At 45.6% G+C, this 22,698-nt stretch overlaps 1 protein-coding gene across 1 annotated transcript in view; it reads left to right on the forward strand.

The window, feature by feature from the left end:
- Window positions 1–22,698, forward strand: part of MATN1 (matrilin 1) — a 159,770-nt gene that overhangs the window by 105,697 nt on the left and 31,375 nt on the right. The window contains exon 4 of the mRNA XM_085647592.1: window positions 20,085–20,210. Within this exon, the coding sequence (XP_085503718.1) occupies window positions 20,085–20,210 (126 nt within the window). The remainder of the gene's footprint in view (window positions 1–20,084; window positions 20,211–22,698) is intronic.

The raw sequence follows: 22,698 nt of genomic DNA on the forward strand, positions 1-22,698 counted from the left end.
TATAACAGTGTGTTCTATCTCTAGAATATTAATGTGCAGATGCCTCGTTGTTTAGAGGGTAAATACAACCTAAACAGCATAATGACCTTGTTCTAATGTAGATATTAAAAGGTGTCCTGTAACAACTGAGGCCACATGCAGGTTCCAAAGTAATAAGGCACACTGAACAAGAGAAAAAAGGAAAACAGGAAAACACAACCCATTTTATATGGTGGTCCATGGAATTTCATCATTTAGACCCCTGACATCACTATGTAGCCTAAACACCCATTTCTGTTCTTTCGTGAAGAGGTATTTAGTGATGTCAACGATGTGTGATGGTATTAGTGGTTTTTCGAGCACAGTCCAGAGAAAGTCTTCTGCTTTGTGATCTTTTTCAATGAAGTGTCTGGTTAATTTGGTAGTTGATCTCTTACATCTGAAGGAACTCTTATGTTCTAACATACGAGTCCTTACTTTCCGGGTTGTCATACCCACGTATTTGCATTGGCACGGACAGGTGATTAGATAAATTAGATTGTCACTGTTGCAATTGGTAAACCTCTTTTGCAACCAAGGTCTGTTGGTGCCTATATCGATGGAGGTGGTGTGTATCGTTTGTGGGCAAATAGAGCAATTGCCGCAGGGGAAGTGGCCAGTCACTGCGGGGAGCTCCCATAGTGTGCCTACCGCTCTCTGTGGAAGGGTTTTCGGGCGGGTATGTACTAAACGGTCCCGTATGCTGCCAGATCTCTTGAAGGAGAACAAAGGAGGTGCCAGAGATCCATCGCATGAGGTCAAAATATGCCAATGTTTTCTGACGCTTTTTTGTATTTTGTTAGCCATTGTGCTAAACGTAGTAACAAACGTCATGCGTTCAAGTTTGGGTTTCTCAAAAGCAGGTTCCAGGAGTGCCTCACGATGATTGTTAGTAGCCCGCTTTAATGAGCGTTTCACCAATCTTGGGGGATATTGTCTAGAGACCAGTTGTTCCGTAAGGGCCTCGGCATGTTTCCTAAAGGTATTCACAGTCGAACAATTCCTACGAACTCGCAGGAACTGTCCAAAAGGTAAATTATCCCTTAGTGATTTAGGGTGTTGACTGTCGTATCGTAGTAAAGAGTTACGAGACATAGGTTTACGATAGAGCTCGCTTTCTAAACCTGTAGGTGTGACAAAGATGGACAGATCTAGAAAGGCTAACCTTTTGTCATCAATTTCGACCGTGAACTTTAGGAACTGGTTCCTGGTATTGAGCCATTGATGTAAAAGAAGGATAGACGCACGGTCACCTCTCTTATAAAGCCAGCAGACCTCGTAGATTTCAAAACGCGAAGAAACTTCCTTGTCCGTCATCACCTGTTACCGGAAATGCAATCCGGACTACAGGGTGACGTCATAATGGAGATTTGTGTAGTTTATTATGGATTGCCTGCTAAAATGTTGATTCGCGCGTACCAAGTTAGACTGGAAGAATAACCATAACTTGAGTCTATCCGTTTCTTGAGTCTATCCGACTGTGGAAACGCTATATTGATGATGTGCTGGTGGTCTGGAGAGGTGACCGTGCGTCTATCCTTCTTTTCCATCAATGGCTCAATACCAGGAACCAGTTCCTAAAGTTCACGGTCGAAATTGATGACAAAAGGTTAGCCTTTCTAGATCTGTCCATCTTTGTCACACCTACAGGTTTAGAAAGCGAGCTCTATCGTAAACCTATGTCTCGTAACTCTTTACTACGATACGACAGTCAACACCCTAAATCACTAAGGGATAATTTACCTTTTGGACAGTTCCTGCGAGTTCGTAGGAATTGTTCGACTGTGAATACCTTTAGGAAACATGCCGAGGCCCTTACGGAACAACTGGTCTCTAGACAATATCCCCCAAGATTGGTGAAACGCTCATTAAAGCGGGCTACTAACAATCATCGTGAGGCACTCCTGGAACCTGCTTTTGAGAAACCCAAACTTGAACGCATGACGTTTGTTACTACGTTTAGCACAATGGCTAACAAAATACAAAAAAGCGTCAGAAAACATTGGCGTATTTTGACCTCATGCGATGGATCTCTGGCACCTCCTTTGTTCTCCTTCAAGAGATCTGGCAGCATACGGGACCGTTTAGTACATACCCGCCCGAAAACCCTTCCACAGAGAGCGGTAGGCACACTATGGGAGCTCCCCGCAGTGACTGGCCACTTCCCCTGCGGCAATTGCTCTATTTGCCCACAAACGATACACACCACCTCCATCGATATAGGCACCAACAGACCTTGGTTGCAAAAGAGGTTTACCAATTGCAACAGTGACAATCTAATTTATCTAATCACCTGTCCGTGCCAATGCAAATACGTGGGTATGACAACCCGGAAAGTAAGGACTCGTATGTTAGAACATAAGAGTTCCTTCAGATGTAAGAGATCAACTACCAAATTAACCAGACACTTCATTGAAAAAGATCACAAAGCAGAAGACTTTCTCTGGACTGTGCTCGAAAAACCACTAATACCATCACACATCGTTGACATCACTAAATACCTCTTCACGAAAGAACAGAAATGGGTGTTTAGGCTACATAGTGATGTCAGGGGTCTAAATGATGAAATTCCATGGACCACCATATAAAATGGGTTGTGTTTTCCTGTTTTCCTTTTTTCTCTTGTTCAGTGTGCCTTATTACTTTGGAACCTGCATGTGGCCTCAGTTGTTACAGGACACCTTTTAATATCTACATTAGAACAAGGTCATTATGCTGTTTAGGTTGTATTTCCCCTCTAAACAACGAGGCATCTGCACATTAATATTCTAGAGATAGAACACACTGTTATACTCAATACAGAGCTTTAATATACTATATAACATTCTCACACCCACAAACTATACATTCTTAATGTATGTGATGGTGCGATCTCGCCATGCTTCGTATTTGTAGCTTAAAACGCGAGTTACATCTGTAGCGCGGTTAATGGACTACAGACGCCCCCATCGTGACGTCATTTTGTAGTCCTTGACGCCTCTACTATAATTATGCATTAACATTATATACTATGACTTTGCCATAATATTACGCTCTTTGTGGCCGCATGCACAAGTCCTGCTGATCTTTATGCTAGTTATGGTTATTCTTCCAGTCTAACTTGGTACGCGCGAATCAACATTTTAGCAGGCAATCCATAATAAACTACACAAATCTCCATTATGACGTCACCCTGTAGTCCGGATTGCATTTCCGGTAACAGGTGATGACGGACAAGGAAGTTTCTTCGCGTTTTTAAATCTACGAGGTCTGCTGGCTTTATAAGAACGCCGCGTTGGAAGTCCGGGTTACCTCCCTCCTGACTCTGCAGCCACAACGAGGTAACGACGGAGAGGTGAGCACCCGCCTGACTGTTTTGAGCCCTATTCCAGACAACACTGGGCACTCTAGCTGCACTTGCTTTAGAAACGAGGTCATGAGAACTTTTTCCCAACAGTTTCCATACGAGATTCTACACTAGCTATGGAAACATTTGTCATACTTAGTTATTGATTCCCCCTTGCCTCTAACATCATATTGCAAACCCTTTCACTACTACAACTGCTGATCAGTCATAGGGGCTGGTATATCAGGCAAGAAATGCTATGTTCAATGTATCTTGACATACAGTCTCTCCCTTGGGCTTACGACACCTTGCCGGAGAGTATTTGTGTGTGTCTCTTCCCTCGAAACGACACATGTGTGTTTTTACTCTACCAATATCTGTTACTAGTAGTTTACCACACTAGTACACCCTCTCTCTTTTTGAAGACACTTTAAGTGCTCGATGATTATTTTCCAGAGATTGGTAGCTCATTTTTCTCTTTTATACAGAGCGGGGCCTCCTAGTCCTGAGTCAGGATCCATGCGAGGTGAGGTCCGTTCCCCGATCATTACGGGTAAGCCCTCTAACATGAAGTTGGGTTTGAATATAACAATGAGAGTACTTCTACTTCTATTTTCTTTTGACTGAGACATTTTCCATTTGCTTTCTTGACAGATGCACGCAGCATCCTTTTGAGACGGAGGATTTACCTAAGGTGGTATAATGTGCCACTTTTTCATGATAGTGAGATAAATTTACTTTTTTGTCTTTATCTATTCTTTTCATCACTATACATTTTCACTTGATTGCAGTAGCTAGAATACAACAACATAGGTCCTGAAGAAAGCCGCAGGGGTAAATGTATCTCATTTGGCTGAAACATGTCGACCTTTTCACACAGCAGTTATTTGTTTAACACTGCTTTTCTGCACTGTTGTTTTATTTAGAATGTGAGACACGTATTAAACTGGTAGTGTTTTCTCGCAATTCTATTTTAATACACCACTTCACTGTCTTTTGTTAGCACTGCACTCCTTTCAATTGTCCTATCATCCTACTATGGTTGGTTTTCCCATTCCAATCCTCTGACAACCTTGGACCATCCACGAGTGAAATCACTCCCATTTAGATGTTCTCTATGATCAAGAGAAGCATCTCATTTTGGATTGGATAACCAGATGATAAGATTGATCACACAGACAATTGATGGGTATCCAATAATTCCGCTCTAAGGTCCTTCTAGATTGCATCTGGTTGTCTCTTTCTTTTTCTTCCTCTTTGTTTCTGTTCTTTTACTCTCTTCTCTGTTATGTGGGACTTAGTAGCCCTTTATTTTTGCATTCCTGCTCATTCAGCAGGATTCCATTAGACCCCCAGTTCTTTGTTTTGTTGTTTCATAGTGTAGATTTAGGGGATTAGAACTGAGGCAGGTCACTAAACTTTCCCTTAGACCCTATCAAAAAATTTTTTAGTGCCTAATAACTCATTATAACCTTAAATAATCATGTGTATCCATTGGTTGATAAAACTGGGCAGTGAAACCAAACAAATACAAAAAGTTGGGATGTTTGCGCATTCTGGCCACGCCTCTGGCTCTGCCCACTGATCCATACTTGGGTTATTCCCGCCCTCTGATTCTCCGCCCACAGTTCCCATACTTTGTTTCCCCCACTTCGACCACTGATATATCGTGTTGCTGGATAGTGGGAACACCACACCAGTAAAAAGTACCATACCTATGATATTATAAATTCCAATAAACTATTGACTAGCAGGTAGCCCACTGTACAACCTGATTAATGAGTCATTATCACACTGTTGTTAACAGGCACATTTTGTAAATATAGGACCTACATTTACAAACGTTACTAAGGATTCTGTATGGTCCAGTTATTTGCCAACTGTGTCCACTGGCGGACTCGGGCGGAGGAGGTCCATGCGGTAAGTCATGAGGGGGTGACACCATGAGTTACCCACACCGGGTGACACCAACCCTAGTGACGCCACTGGCTCTATGCATGGATTCAGAAGTTCAAGGATTTAAGGCTGCTTTGACACCAATTAACCTCGGGCAGATGGGGGAAGTGACAGAGGCACAAGGAGCAGCCCTGCGTGTTCAGAACCGGCTTCCAAGGGCTCCATTCCATGGGGAAACGTCCAGGGGAATAAAAGGCCTGTCCGGTCTTGCAATAAAGTTCTTCTTACAGATATCTGTCTGCGCTTCTTAAAACTGCACCAGGCGCTTCCTATAATTGTGGACAAACTCATGCATCTTCATGTGTCTCAAGCACATAGCAGGTGCCTGAAGCTTAGAATCGCACCTGCCTGAACGGAGTTCGCTAGAAATGTTCTGGCCACACACCCATGGGAATCCAGTGGGCACTGGAACTCAGTGTGTGCAGCCACACCTTCCGACAGATGTTCACGTGCCAGTAAAATCGTCCACAGAGCGACGTCAACGGAAACCAGTACATTTGCTTGTGGCAGGAAGTTGCTATTAAAATCTGTAAAAGAGGCGCGTGCTGTCTCATGCTACGGGTGTTGAATCAACAGCCCTTGGCCGCCACAACTGAAATAGAGCAGGCGGTTCAATGTTCCCACGGCTCCCAGGAGACCTGGGGGCTTCTGTACTGGTAAATTAGTTTGTCTGTTCTAAGACTCAACACCCATTGGCTCAGGAAAGTGCAAGAATACTCAGGAATGCACAACAGTGATCAGAGTTAGTTGTGAAACCTGTTCTACATTGCCAAGTTCTTTCTCTGGGCAACAGCTTACTTCTGGCATAGAAAAATTAGTTTTTTGAAATGTAACGATTAATCAATTGACTTTGTAAACAGCAGCAATTAAGCTCAGATTTAGCACTATTGCATGTAATTTGGCCTGGTTGGCGTTCAGGGTGCATTGGCTGCAAGATAGTCATTTCACAATCCACAGACAAAATGGTGCCTATGAGGACGAAGGACCCCATAATCTGTGCAGCTCGTCAGTCCCAGCCATTTTCCTCTGGGTAGTTGCCCTTCATTATTCCATTTTTGGGACAATTTGTGGTGTACCTAATCACATGAGACCCCCATCTCCAGATCTGATGCATGCTTCTTAAGGAGACTATTGATGTGTCCTAAGCTTGGCGTACCCCAATTTGTCCCCCTCCATAGTACAGAGGATGTAGCCCCCCTGACCTCCATTTTCTAGGTCTGGTGGCAGCAATATATATATTTTTTTGTTGTGTAGTAGCTACACCCAGGGATGATGCCCCACGTAAATTTAGTCCAGTAACTTGGGCAAATGGGAACCTTTAGTACTTATTTTTTTGAATGATTTAGAAAGACAGCAGGATGTCAACTTGAGTACGACGACCGTCAGTGCACCTGTCATTAAGGTGATCTTCGGATGGTCACGCGCATCCTCTCAGCTAAAATAGTAAGATGGAGAATGGCTGCTCCACGTGGAGACACAAGATGGGCAGCCCTGTCACTGCACTTCTACTTCCCCTCTACTTCCCTTGTCTTTCAGCCCTATTTGAGGGGCATGCAAAGGATTTCCTACCAAAGCAGCACCAGGAGATTTTACCTGCCTTGTTTCCTCTTTGCGGTACAAAAGGGGGTGGTAAAAAAGGGGGTGGTACAAAAGGGGGTGGTGATGGACGGAGCATCAGAACCAATCAAACACTCACACCCAGTCAACAGATCTGGGTTTGATCCATCACCGTTCTTTAGCCCACTCTGCCACCCCAGTTCAGACATGGCCATATGCAAATCAGTCTGACCCTGTGCACAAACCCCACAGTGTAATCTGGTGGCAGGGTAAGGCTGCCCTTTCCAGAAGTCCCTCTGAGCAGTGGAAGTGCCACAAACTGATTGGAAATTAACCACTGAGCATGCCCTGTACTGACAGTGGACTGCTGCCCAGCAGCCAATGATTATGGAGGCAATATTATGGAATATCAGCACAAACTCAGACCATAGAAGAAATAGCCCGCACACAGCTCCTGAACTTGGAGCTGCGTGCTGACCTTTTCTACAAGTCTACAACTAAACAAGTGGCCTTCTGAAGCTCTGCTTATCTGCGTGATGCTGACATGGGTTCGACCGAGCTCAAGAAGTCCGTGAATACAGACGGGGGCGGGGGGGCGGGGAAAGAAGCCCTCTCCACCCCTCTGAAAAGACACAAGGTGCTTCGACCACAAAACTACCATCTACAAGTCCAGATGAACTGAGTGACGGCTCTGACTGGCAAGCACAGCTCCTCCGTGTATCAACGATTGTGTCGAGATCTTGTTGAACTTGGGGGCATATTTACTAGAAAATGTCAGAGCGCCGAGCTGCTCCAAATTTGGGAGCACCGGGCTCCGACATTTTCAGAACACAGGGATGCGCCGCATTTATAATGATACAGCGCTCCCCTGCATTTCCCCCAGCACTGGTGCTGAAATTAGCTGCCTAGCCCCACCGCAGGCACCCAGGGAATTATTGTTTATGTGCAGGAAGGTGTTCCTTCCTGGACATAAACCATCACTAATGGTGATTTGTAACTTCTATGTGTACTGCAGAATGCCGCACATATAGAAGTTACAACTCGTCATTATTTAATGATTGTTTATGTGCAGGAAGGAACACATTCCTGCACTTCCTGCACTTGAACAATCATTAATAGCTTTTTGCTCTTTCTATGTGTCCTGCAGAATGCAGCACACATAGAAAAAGCAAAAACGAGGAGAAATAAAAGCATTTAGCCTCATGTGCCATTGTAATGCCTGCTCTTGCATGGCGTTAGTTTTTGGCGCTGCATCAGATTTACACCTCCTTGTAAATCTGTGGCAGCGTCAAAAAGCAATGTATGTTGCACTGGAACACCCTCAGTAACACCAGTGCACGTCCCTTTGCCGCAGAGGACTGCGGCGGAAAGGGGCATGTTTACAAGGTGGTGTTATGCCATGCAAAGTGGCTTAGCAGCACCTTGTGAATAGTGAAAATGGCACTCCACCACTGGAGCATCCAAAAAAGTGACGCCCCATTGGCGATCGGGTCTTCTAAATATGCCCCTTGGTGTGACCCCCAGTTGCTTCTATGCAATAACAAACAAGCCTCCACCTGGTGCGATCTTGGGTCCACCACCAGCCTAAAAGTGCACAGGTTCCTCAGGAAGTGTCTCCCAGCCACATTTGGAGGTCCAGGTAGCTTAGAGACTGTCTGCACGATCCTAATGTGTTCCTTTGGGTTCTGGTACTGATTGCCCTTGAGGGGCAGGCAGCTTCTTGCCCCATAGGAGTTGTCATTATAATTTATACCTATGAAGTTGGGCTAAGTAGGGGAAGTTCGCCATCATGAAGTTGACAGTGTACAATTCTCTGCTGACATAGCGAAAACACAAGCCAGCCTCTCATGTGATGATTTCCTACAGCTGGATACCCCCAAAGCATGAGATCCCCTCAGCATGCAGCTGCAGCCTCTAGAGGTGTTGGGAATGGCCAAGGGAAAGACAGTGAGGAAAGGGGCTGTGTGAGAATCTGGACGGGCGGGGTGTATTTGATGTTTGGGCAGGCCAGCAGTCTGATGCTCTGCAGGAGTGGGGGCCCTAGGAACATGTAGTCATTGCTTTGTGGGGGGAGGGTCCAACTGAGGATCTCGACTAGAGGGGGAGTGAGTGCACGTTATGGCTGTGTCTGACGGTGAGGTATAAGGACTGCATGGAGGAGGCAGGGTCCTTGGGTCTGTGCCGCGTAGGCAGGGAGGCTTAGTGAAGGGGACAGGACACCTGTTAAGCCATGCCAGACCCCCGTTTAAATGAGAGGTCCATGAACATCTCCAGCTACCTCAAAGGGTCACTAAAGCTGCCACTTTTTTGCTTTTTCTTTGAATTGTGAGCTCCACGCTTTGCTTAGCATGCAAATGAAATGAAGAGAATCTGCAAAGCTGTAAGTCCTGCCTCTTTGCACCCTCACACACCCCAGACCCATGAAACTACTGGGTTGTCCTGTCACTGGAAGGGTCATAGGAGAAGCCTGACAGTGGGACATTAAGAACTCCTGACCCCTGCCACTGTCCCGAGCCAGCCTGCTGTGGTGTCTGTGGCCTGTATTGAAAGGGCACACATCTTTGGAATCTGCCTAATCTATGCTTTGCAAAGCCAGTGGTATGCAGGAGATTGCTGGACATCTTTATTTTTTCCATTTCAAACACTTTTTATCAGATTATTGTGTACAACAAGATTTAGTAAGATGACAAGGGGTCAACGGAAGGAAAGTAGCATGTACATGAACAAAAATCGGTTGACCATAAACATACAACAATGTATTGCGTAACATACATTAAAAGAAACCCCCAAGCTAAACTTAAGAAAAGAAAGAGAAGAGAAAGGAGAGTTATGAGGGAGGAGGGAGGGTAGGCATAGACAAGAAGCTAGAATATAGTAAAAAGTAGAGAAGGTAGAAAGGAGAGGGGTATCTAAGGTAGTTCCTATGGGTATTCGATAGGTGAGCACTACATAATAGGAAATGGCAAACGGGGGGAGGGGGAGATAAGGTATGATGAAGAAGAAAATGATAGGCCTAGTCAGATTTTTAGAGGATTTAGGGTGGTGAATCTTTCACAATCTAGTTCACTGAAGGTAGGTTTTGTGAGGTATTATTAACCTCCAAACTACCGGTCAGTCACCTGTGACTCCTTACACCACTTCTAGACCTCTCCGATCCTCTAATGCATTTAACTCTGCCACCTAAGGTCAAGAGAGCATGATCAGGAGGTCGGCGCTTCTCCTATAATGCTTCCAAATTATGGAACTCACTCCCTCCTGACATTCGTGCACAGCCTAATCTGTTGGCCTTCCGAAAATCTCTGAAAACATGGCTGTTCCCGTGAAACCCCCCTACGACTCCGCCTGTACTCATTCAGCGCTGGGACGCTCACGGGCAACCATGCGCTTTAGAAATCCAGTAACATTTAACATTTAACAGCTGTAACCACCACATGCAGATCCTAAAACAGATAGACTTAACTGCAAGGATATTTGTTTATGCCTGCCTAAAGACAGTAATTTTGAATAGTCCACGAATTACACTTTTTTGTGTGCACACAAGTTTCAGAAGGATGTTTTCTGTCACAGTACAGTGATTGCTTATTTGGTCAGGGAGCATAGTTGCACCCATCCATTACATTATCTCACATGATGTGTGTAGTGTCTTGCAAATTAGAAATGATGGCACCCTTTTGGCTCAGATAGATTCCATAGAAATGTGATGTAAGTGTTAGAGTGGAATGTACTAAACGTTGGTTTAGAATATTGAGTTTGCAATTACACGTAGAAGAATAAAGATGTGTATTACTAAGCTCTGTGTGTCACGAAGTCCTTTGCGGGTACCCAGGCTGGGAGGACGCTACAACTGGTGATCGACAGTGCTCGCCCCGAGAGTTTGCCGTGGTCCAAGCAAACGTCTTGTGCCTGTCACGTGTGTGGTATTCATAAAGAGGAATTGACACTCAATGCATGTGGAGTAAAAGCGCAGTTCCAGCCACTGTGAAGAAGTTAAAAATTACAAAAGCATTGCAAAAAATCTTCGTACCGAAGACCAAGAATTTGCTGTCAGATCACACATAAAGGTACCGTGCTGCTGCGCAATATACATTCAGCGTGTGAACGCGGAAGACAGATACAACCAGGTTTTCAAAGAGCAGCTTTTGAAAATCACAAAGTTCAAAACAATCAATCAATCAACAAAGCTTTATTTCGATATTTGATATCATAAAAGCACAAGAGAAAAAGTCATATAAAGACTTTTTGTTACAATAAATAATTTAAAACAGTGTATTAAACTTTAACAGCTTTGTGAATAATAAAAAACATTTAATACAAATACATCATATAGCCTTCCGCCTAATCAACCATGCCCAACTTAGAAATTTAGCCACCCCGCACACTAAGGTTGTACTAACGTCAGCCTTTAGTATTCTAAGTGCAACAGAGTGGTCCCTGGTTCCAAGCTGCAGGCACACAGGTTTTAACCATTTCAGTCTAGGTTTCGAATAGGCTGGGCATACAAAGAGAAGGTGGAGAATGTTTTCAGTAGCACCTAAGCAGTTTGGGCAATCCACGGGGGTTTGATGCGGGGGCTTCCACTTGCTGGTACGATCACGAAGAGGAAGAGTGCCCATCCTAAACTGAATGAAGAGGGATCTATCCCTAGGCTTTATGATAAAGTCTAGATAGGGCATAGCCTTATGCTGCTGAAATGCCTCAGTCAACCTGCCTTGGTTAGGGTCCCTCTGCTCTTGGTTGTCAACCCATGCCCAAAAGGCTCTCTTAATTTCTGCCTTAGATAACAGTGCCCCAGACTCCCAAGCAGTTACAAGGCCTATTGCCAAAAGAAGCTTCTTTATATTAGCTAGCCATCCAATTTTATAAGCTCCTTGAAGATTCATAACCTCTCTTAAGCCATCAGCGTACCTAGAAAGCTCTGGAGTACGCCATAACCGCGCCCAATATAAGAGAGGACGCAGAGTGACTAAATCTTTAATAGAGCGCCGACCCAAATCGCTCAAGAGTGGCTTGATTGGGGTGCCCCTCGGGAGGGATACAAGCTCCCTAAAGAACTTATTTTCTGAGGAGACTAGCACGTCTACACAGCCAAAGCCCCAAAGTTCTGCACCATAAAGGGCACAGCCTACAGCTTTTGCAGCGTAGATTTCCAAAGCAGAAGCAATGGGCTTAGTAGTAGAGGCACGATGTTCCCTCCCTAATACTCCTACTACCCGCTTGTAATTTAATGCCATTTTATCAATGTGAGGCTGCCATTTAAACTTGTCAGAAATTCTGATCCCCAAATAGTCAAACTTTTTGACGCGCTCTAATGGCATCCCGTCAAGAAACAAGGTAGATCTGGACGCTCTACTCGGGTTAAAGAAAAGAAGCTTAGTATTAATGGCTAGGCCCCTCAGCTTACAAAACAAACAGAAGCGATCCAACAGCTTCTGTAGTCCTGCCGGAGTTTTCGATACTGACAACGTATCGTCCACAAAAAGTAATACGGGGACTTTATCACCCGCCAGGACCGGGGCGTCGGCATTGACTTCAAGCAAAAAAGAAACTACACCGTTCACAAAAAGCGTGAAGAGTGTGGGAGCCAATACACATCCTTGGCGGACCCTTCTGTTCACAGGGATTTTATCAGTTTTTTGCTCCTGCGACGCCCATCTGATGCGGGCATAATTACCATCATGCATACGGACCAAGAGATTCAAAATGGGCGGAGGAATCCTCATCTCCTGCAAGACCAGCCAAAGGCGGTCACGGGGGACCAAGTCAAAGGCGGTATTCAGGTCAATGAATGCCAAGTAAAGACCGCCCCTGGCAATGGTAACCACCTTCCAATGTAAAAACGCCAGCCTAAATGTCTGATCGATCGTGCTTGTACTGTCCCTAAAGCCCGCCTGGAACTGTGAGATAATATTATTTTCATCCACCCATGAGAGGACCCTCTCCAGGAGAACCCTGCCAACCAACTTCTGTCCAGCGTCTATATGACTAATTGGACGGTAGTTGGCAGGGTCCCCCCTGGGACCCCTCTTATAAATAGGAATTACTTCGGCCCCCTTCCAAGAATCCGGGACCGGTGAGCCTTCCAGCAGAGCATTAATAAAAATCACAAAGTAAGCGGCCCATCCCTCAGTGTTTGCTTTAAATAGGTCGCCCGGAATTCCATCTTGTCCCGGGGCCTTAGCGGGTACAATCTTATTTATAGCGGCCTCCACCTCTTTCTTCTCTATCCTATCAAATAAAACCTGAACAGGATCGGTGGCTGTAGTGTCACTTGGAGGCCCTAGGCCGCCTAATTGCTCACCCCCTACATACAGTTTCCTAAAATGCTTACACCACTCCCTATCCGTTATATGATTAGGAATTTGATCCAAATCACGACCTTTGGATCTTCTCACTAAAGTTCAAAAAAGCTTGCCGTTCTTAGACTGGCTCGCAGTTTTTAGACTGTCCCAATGCGATTCTTCCCATTCCCCCTTTGCATCTACAATGGCCTGCCTGTATTGTAGTCTTGCCAACCGGACGTCACCCTGGTTGATGGATTTAATAGCAAGGACCAAACTGGCTTTTTTCAGTCTACGGTTTCTATTAAACCGCTTCTGTGCAGACTTAGCACTCTTCGGGCGCTTTTTGCTGGGGTCTAAAAACAGGCTACCAATCAAATCTATAGTATCCGCATAAATTGTTACTGCAGCAACGGGGGCAACCCTATCCTTACATGCTGCAGAGAGTCTAAGAGTCTGATCACTAAGAATTTCTTCTAGGTTACTTAATCTTAGTTCATTCAAAATGAATTTAGACCATTTGAGGAACCTATTACAATTAGATGGTAAGACTGTCTTAGTTAGCATTCTCAATCCGATGATAGGGGTGTGCTCCTTTCTATGCCACATTTCCAACATTGTAAGAGACAGGGGGTTATGATCACTATTTACTGATGGTATAATGACCATATCATCCACAAACTTCCATGCCCTCCTGTCAACCAGTATATAGTCGATTCGACTTTGACAGGGGACCCTGTTATATGTAGTTGCTCCCATTACATCAGAAATCGTGCGCCCATTTACAGCTCTTAACCCAAATTCTAGCATTAGAGCATTCAATTGGATGACAACCGGTGACCATCTCTTCACTGGCTTAAGCGACAGAGAGGGGATGCCCCATCTGGCATCCTCATCATAAATTCCCAGGATGTCATCTGCTGCTAGAGGCTCAAATGAGCAATTGAGGTCGCCAGCGACCAGAATAAAGGAGTCAGAAGGACAGGAAAGGAGCATATCAGAGAGAACAGAAATGGTAGAGGATTTTACCCCCCCTTGGGTGCCTCTAGCATATATGTTAAAGAGGTCCCATGTATTATTACTCTTCGTAGCCTTAAGAGAAAGTCTCATTACATCTAGTGTAGGACAAGAATGGTGGGTAATCTTAAGATTGAGCTCTACCCTAACATACACCATAAGCCCTCCAGATGGACGACCTTGACCTACCGAAGTAGCTGGTACATAGAAACAAGAAAAACCAGGCTTGTACAGCGGTTCGAGGCTCCAGGTTTCCTGAAATAAACACAGGTCATACCCATCAATAAAATCACTCCAGTCCGGTAAAGAAAGCTTATTTCGTAGGCCCGCCACATTCCATGAAACAATCTTAAAATGACTGGAAAGACCATCACAGGAGGTTAAGGCACCTGGAGAATGATCCAAGTGTCGGCCAGCAATGTTGATAACCCTCTGAGGTACACTGGCAGGAATTAGTAATTCAGGACCCAGAAACTGGAGTGGTACAAAAGGACTAGAAGTACTGCTGCCTAAGGGGAACAAGGGACTTGTCGGTACTCCTACTCTATCCTGGAGTCAATCGACAGCCTCCAAATTGCTGAAACGATTTTGAATGGGGGTACGATCTAAAGATGATAAAGGCCTATGCCAACCCCCTTGCGACAGCCCCCTCCCATTCCGCTGTACTAATGTCCACCCATCCGCTAAAGATGTAAAGTGACCTGGAGGATAAAAGTAGGTCAATGGAAGAGAGCGGATAGTTACTCCTAAGCTAGGGTGTCTCCAGTTACAAATATGCTCAACTATTTTGGGGTCGTTGAAGTTGATCAGAATGCAATTCCCCCTTATGTTCTTGGCCAGGTGGCCTACCCGTAGTGGCAATGGTCTGTTTTTATTTAACCAATGGACAACCCTGTTCCTCAAAGTTATGGGAGATTCAACTTCAGTCTTACCCAATTCAGGGACCCCTGCTAGAATTACCACAAACGGACAGACTTCTGGGGTAAATTTAGGATATTTTTCCCCCTAGGAACCTGGGCTATGGAGACCCCACCACCCTCACTAAACTGAGGTGTATTATACTGGCAAGATTTACTGACAGCAGCCGCAGCTATGCCCTTGTTGGCTTCAACTAGTACATGATGATCTATAGTCAGTGCTAAGGGGTCTTTCGGGACAACCGGGACTTTTTCTCCTCTGACTTTATCCAGTGGTTGGGAAACCCTGGAATGAGCATCCTTCTTTAAGGAGTCAATGATTCCCACAAAGTCATGCTCAATCCTTATTAGGTGCTGTTCAATCTTACTTAATCTATCCTCCACTGGACGAAGGAGAAGTCTAAGTATATCACATAAATTGGTCAGCTCGGGAGCCATCCCCTCTGCCCTGTCAGCTTGGCTAGTCCCCCCGCTTGCAGCCTGATATACCGTTCTGGTGGGTGATGGGTGAACTAAAGATGCAACTATATTTGCTGTAGCATCCATATCGGGCTGTTCCGATATAGCAGGGATTGGTCTAGGGTTTCTAGTGTGTCTCGTGGCTTTCTTTTTCTTCCCGCCATTGTTATTCTTCCCAACATTTTTATTGGACAGCCCTTGCTTATACTTAGGAATAGCCCCTGGGTGTCTCTCCCGCAGTTGCCTGGTGTTATTCTCTATTATTAAACTGGGGACAGGCGGCAACATATGGGGAGATGTCAGTAACGAGTCGGAAGGCGTGGACTGTTCTCCCGAGGAGACATTAGTTATACCACAGGGTTATAAATGTTTAATCGGGGATTCTAAAATTGGTAATACAACAGTACCACTATTTTGGCCTTGCTGGGCAGGAGACCGCACATTAGCAATGTGCCCCATTGAAGACCTCCTGGCCATCGCAAGGTCCTGGGAAACTCGACGTTCCATTATCGTAATCTCCTGATCTATAACACTATTTACCCTGGTAATTAGCTGGTCCATAGTTCCTGTGAGGCTAGCATTGACCACTCTACCTCTGGCCTCTTTTGGTGGCATGACAAGACCGGCAAGTCAATAAGAAAAATAGGATGCAGTACACTCACACGTCGAACCCCCAGGCAGGATAAAAGGGGGGTGGCCCGTCCCGTCCTTGCACGGTCTTGAACGAGCCCGCCCTTGGCCCGGGCTTAGCCCGGCGCTCGCCCGCGCGCGTCCCGTGTTGCGGGAGGCACGAAGTGTTCAAGTACGAGCCCCGGGGTCAGAGGGCGGGACCTCCGTATCTGACGCTGCCCCTCAGGCTCCTGGGGCTTGTGGTTGTTTGTCCCTGTAGCCCTGTGTCCGTACTGCTCCCAAAGGCTAGCGATGCGTCTCCCGCAGAGCGGGAGGCGCGAGGTGTTCAAGTATGAGCCCCGGGGTCAGAGGGCGGGACCTCCATATCTGACGCTGCCCCTCAGGCTCCTGGGGCTTGTGGTTGTTTGTCCCTGTAGCCCTTTGTCCGTACTGCTCCCAAAGGCTAGCGATGCGTCTCCCGCGGAGCGGGAGGCGCGAGGTGTTCAAGTACGAGCCACGGGGTCAGAGGGCGGGACCTCCGTATCTGACACTGCCCCTCAGGCTCCTGGGGCTTGTGGTTGTTTGTCCCGGTAGCCCTGTGTCCGTACTGCTCCCAAAGGCTAGCGATGCGTCTCCCGCGGAGCGGGAGGCGCAAGGTGTTCAAGTACGAGCCCCGGGGTCAGAGGGCGGGACCTCCGTATCTGACGCTGCCCCTCAGGCTCCTGGGGCTTGTGGTTGTTTGTCCTGTAGCCCTGTGTCCGTACTGCTCCCAAAGGCTAGCGATGCGTCTCCCGTTTAAATTTCTGGAACAGCCTCCTCACACAGCTTCGAACTATCTCTTCTGACCCGGATTTCCGAATAGCACTCAAGACCTGGCAGTTTGAAAGAGCCTCCTGCAAGCACTAAATCTCACGTTTCTCCCTGCACACCTGGTCAGCTGCAGTCCTGTTACAATGCGTAGTACGTACGGCCCAGTCTGTGTACAGGCGTCGATCACCCTTATTGGGCTGCTTAAATTAGGAGCAACAGAGAGAAGACTGGAACTCAAAACAATGTTACAATTAGAAAGTGGTGAAGACAAATAGCATGCAAAGAGACGCCTAAGAAGAAAACAGTCATTTATACACCAGAACCTGAGTAAAGTGAGCCGGTATGAGTCTTGTTAGTGAGGATGTCAGAGAAGTCACAAAGAGAATGCCACAAACTGATGAAGAAGTCACATATCGTCAGATCAAAGAAGAGTTGAATCTCAAGTTTAATCCAATGCCAAATGTTGATTACAAAAATACATCTTCAACGAGGAATGACAGAAAGTTAGTGAAACTATTGATAAATTTGTGGAGAGACTTGACACACTCATCATACATTGTAAGTTCAATGAATTTAATGATGAAGAAGCTATGCATCTGAGAGTTACTGATGGATGTTTGTTAGATTTATTCAGACGAGGAAAGAGAGAAACTCTTAGTCTGGAGCGAGTTTAATTGCTACCAGAGCTGAAGAGCGTTCCGATAGACAAGCTGCCGGGTAATAACTTGTGGCGTTTGTTGCTTAAGGCGCTTAAGGCACCGAAATCTGCATCTTAAAGCAAATACTGTATAGCTTTCCCCTGTTAAATTACAGCAGGTTTGACAAAGGGTGAGTTTTTTTAATGCACCTGATAAATACTGGGTGTGGTAGATACCACCCAACTCGGAATTCCGCCCTCTGCACAAACAGGAGTTTGCTCATGGATCCAAAATCACCAACATACGCTGAATCAGGACCTTAGAGTATATCTGGAAGGGACAGACCATCTTTAGGTGCTTAATAGATGTAGTGCACCTAGTGGATCCCCAAGAAACAGATCACTAAGTATTACAGTAGGTCGCCAAGGAAAACATTGTGAATTAGTGTGCATAAAAGCAGATTTTAATAGATCAGCTAGCCTAGTGGTGTGCATAGTACCTCTTTGGGAATCTTTTTTCCTAGTAATTAATCCCTAAAGAACATATTGCCTATGGATGCAGAGAGTGGATTCATAAGAATAGTTCTCATAATTGTGAGATCGCAAAGGAGCTAAGTGGTGTTGTAAGAATTCTTCCTGACTTTTGTTGTTTGAGCCAGATGGGTCCCTGTTCAGTAAAACTGCTTTCTGAGGGAGTTTTCAATTTTGACTAAAACAGGTAACTTTTTTCTGGTTGTCAATGTAAACATCTACTTCCCTAGTAATGTGCACAGTAGACACCAAACAAGTACTTCCCAAAGCAGTGTGAACAGTAGGCCCCAAACAAGCATTGCCCATAGTAGTGTGTACAGCATCATTCTAAGGAACTTCTTCCCCAATGGTGTCATCATAGATCTGTTAGGAACAGTTTGGCTAGTGGTGCACTCAAGAGATCCCCAAGTAACTTCTTCTCTGAATTGCATACAGTGGGGCCCTCATTTATCAAAGTTTCACATAGCACAGCGCAGTGCAACAAGCCACCTTGCTGCGCTGCATGAAAGGGCAGGAATGCGACATATTTAACAAAATACGATGCAATCCTGTCCTTTCCATGCGCTGACACCCTTTTGGCTGCCTAACACCAATGTAGGCACCTTTGCACCATGGTGCAAGGGTGCCTGTGTTGTAAGCAGGATTGTTTTTGTGCAGGAAGGAGTACCTTCATGCACAAAAACAATCCCCATAGGCAATTTTTTCTTTCTACGTTTTCTGCAGAATGCAGCACACATAGAAAGAGGAAGTAATGAGGAGTAGTAAAAATATTTCTCCTTGTTACGCCTCACCTGGGAAGGTGTAGCATTTTGATGCATTCCCAGGTTTACCACTGATGGTAAATCTGGGAATGCGGCAAAATCAATGGGTATATGCGTGGGAACACTCATGCTCCACCCATGGAACATCTCTTTGAGGCAGAGTAATTCAATGCAGCAATTTACGCTGTGCTGCGTTACTCTGAATTTATCAAGCCAAGCAAGGCCATGCAAGGTGGCCTTGTGTGGCTTGATTATTCAAACATAGGAGTTGCGTCACTCTTGCACCCAATTGCGTGATGCAAGGGTGATGACATTCCTACATACATATGCCCATAGTTCTCCAGTGAACAACCCTCCAGGTGTACTCACAGCTCCACTAGAATGCACAGCTGATATCTAAAGATCACTTCCTCTAGACCTACACACAGTGGGGCATATTTACATGGGCCTTCTGCCACCCGAGCATCTCTTTTTGGGACGCTCCGGTGGCGCGGTGCCCGGCTCCATATTTATAAGACGACGCTAAGCCACTTTGTATGACTTAATGCCACCTTGGAAATATGGTCCTCCTCAATGTAGTTTTCTGTGGCAAAGGGGCTGCAATGGGTGTTTCTGTGGACGTTCCCACGCAACACCAATTGCTTTTTGACACTGCTCCAGATTTATAAGGATCTGTAAATCTGAGGTAGCGCCAAAAATGTATGCCTCCCCAGGGGAGTGGGTCAACGAAGAGAAATACTTTTATTTCTCCTAATTTTTTGCTCTTTCTATGTGTGCTGCATTCTGCAGCACACAAGCAAAATGCCATTGATGATTGCGTTTGTGCAGGAAGGTGTACCTTCCTGCCCAACAACAATCATCCCTGCAACTCAGACACCCTTGCATCATGGTGCAAGGGTGCCTGTGCTGGCGCTAGGCTGCTTTTTTTGCACAGGTGTAGGGGTGAGTACAGGAATGCGCGTATTGTTGTAAATATGGCGCATTCCTGCACTAAGAAAATTACGCAGCTCGGGCAGCAAAATCGCTTGCAGCACCGTGCTGCGCCATTTTTTTGTAAATGTGCCTCCGTGTGTCTCTGGCAATTAACCACTAGTTGTTCCTGAGAGATGCACCAACACGTTTAATCTTCTCGAAATCCACAGTGGACTTGGTTTCCTTTCAAATCATGTCCTCAAATCATCCCAATCTGTTCTTCTCTCTGCATCTCAGCTGTGTCTGACCTGTGCGCCACTGGAGACCACGACTGCCAGCAGATCTGCGTCAGCACCCCCGGGTCCTACACCTGCGCCTGCAAGGAGGGCTTCACACTCAATGAAGATGGCAAGACCTGCAATGGTGAGTGAGAATAAGAGAGCCTCATGACGTCACTCAGTAGCATTCTGGAAAAAGATGACATTCATTCTCTCTTCAAGGTCATCGTTGCAATTCAACCATTGTAAAAGGTATTGGGAAGGAAGGGCAGGGTTATCTGAACATGTTGCTGAGGAGCATAGCCCCATGACAGCACTAAACAGGGCTAATGATGAGCACAGTTCCCATAGCTTGTCTTCCTAAGCTGCCACAAGTTAAGGGAAAACCTTTATGACGTTGGCAAAGTCCATATTTCACAATAAATTTACACTAGAAAAAAATTCAAAAACAGGAATTTGAAGCAGGTAAAATATCTTAGCGACTACCCACTGGATGTATCTGTGAGCAAACTGCAGGTCACGTGTTCGAATGTTAGCAGGTGACGGTCATCCTTTTATCCTTTACACGTTGATAAACGAACTACTGTCTAACTGAGTAGCCGTAGCACGTGTTATTTACAGTGCTAAAAAATGGCAGAAACCTAAAGTGGTAAGCGTTACATGAAAACTAGTTTCATATAAAACATATATTTTGTTTAGTAAATATTTACTTCTTGGAAAAAAGACAGGCTTTTTTCTTACACAAGGAAATATTAAACCGTATGCATACTACGCACCAACTGGAATTGCAAATTATTGAAAAATCCTACATATTTTATAATTTCTAAAACAAGAATTCTGATCTACGCGTCTAATTATACATTTCTCACCTTCTGAATCTCCCCAGGTGCCAGACTGGATTAAGAAACTCTTGCAATGGTTGTATGACAGAGGCACTCATGGCTAAACCAATGTGTCCCTTCTACGCTGCCCCACCAACGAATTTGTCTAAACAATGCATGCCTTTACCATGCAATTGCGTGGCAAAGGCATGACTGGTAAAGGGATGTGTGGTAAAGATCACACCCAACCCCCCTGCCCTGAGCCTTAAAACGACCTCAACCCCCGACCACTAAAAACTACCCCGCCCCCCTGAACCCTAAACACTACCCCAAACCCCCCGAGCCCTAAACAGTACCCCAACCCCCCTGAGCCCTAAAAACTCCCCCAGAGCCCTAACAATGTCAAAAAAACACATCAGAGCCCTAAAATGTACCCCAACCCTTAAAAACTACACTACCCCCAAAACCCGGTTCCGGGCTCACCAATCCCAGCATCTAGACCGTGCACTGGCTTGACCATGCATATGCATGGTTAAGGCATATGTGTGGTTGAGCTTGTGGGGAAACGGCACACATGCCCGCATTGTAAAGGTCGTTTCCCTCTTGCAATAAGTCCTGCATGCCAGCAGGTGATGTTATAAGTCTCCGTTGCCACTCTGTCCTGACTCTGAACATGTCAACACAGAGCCACATATAGGTACCATTCCTGCACGCTGAAGTCAATTCCTCATTTTTCCCTACCCTCAAAAATGGATCTTAATCTCTGCTCCTACGAATGTAAATTTTTACTGAAACCCTTTCACTGCAAAATATTTTGGCAGTGCGCAGGGATGTTTCTCCTGAAGATGAGGGGCTTCACACAATGTTTCTCATGATGGAAGCAGATATCAGTAACTGACCTGCATGATATCCACCTGTGGTGCCTTGGCATCAAACATGGCACCAAGTCTTGTGACAATCTCTCCTGGTGCATTCCAAATCTATGCGAGAGAAGGAAACCAAACTTTACTTCGCTGAACACAGGAAGTATGTCGTTCCCAATCCAGATTGCGAGGCTAGTTCCTGTCCAGATGCCCTTGTTAGGTAATTCAAACTCTAAACCAAGGGCAAGGTAAAAAAGAAACGTAGGAAAAGTAAACAAGGCTCTTTGATGCCCAGATGTCCAAGCCCTACGAAGTAGTCACACAGTTGGCTATGTCGAAACCCTGGGGCATATTTACAAGACTCCTGCACCACCGGAGCGTACTTTTTTTGCCGCTCTGTTGGCGCACAATGCTGAGCCATATTTACAAGGCCATGCTAAGCCACACTGTGTGGCTTTCCATGGCCGTGTCAATATGGCCCCCTTTCACGCGTTACTCTGCGTGAAAAGGGCGTTCCATGGGTGTTGCTGTGGATGTTCCCACTCAATACCCTTGGATTTTGTCCCATTTCCAGATTAACAGGCTGTGTAAACCTGGGAATGCATCAGATTCTAATGCGTCCCCAGGGTAGGCTTTAAAGTGGCACAATGAGGAGGAATACCTTAATTTCTCCTTGTTATTACTTTTTCCTTGTGTGCTGCATTCTGCAGCACACATAGAGGGAGGAAAACACCATCAATAATTGTTTTTGTGGATAAAGGTGCCCCTTCCTGCACAAAAACAATCATACCTGCTACACGGGCACCCTTACACCATGGTACAAGGGTGCCTGCATTGGCGCTAGGCAGCCAATTGTGCTCCAGCACAGAGGAAAGCACAGGGATGTGTTATATTGCCGTAAATATGACACATCCCTGCACATTCCTATTGATGAAGCTCGTCGTAGGAG

The sequence above is a fragment of the Triturus cristatus genome, chromosome 3_2, assembly GCF_964204655.1.
Source record: "Triturus cristatus chromosome 3_2, aTriCri1.1, whole genome shotgun sequence".
NCBI classification, from domain to species: domain Eukaryota; kingdom Metazoa; phylum Chordata; class Amphibia; order Caudata; family Salamandridae; genus Triturus; species Triturus cristatus.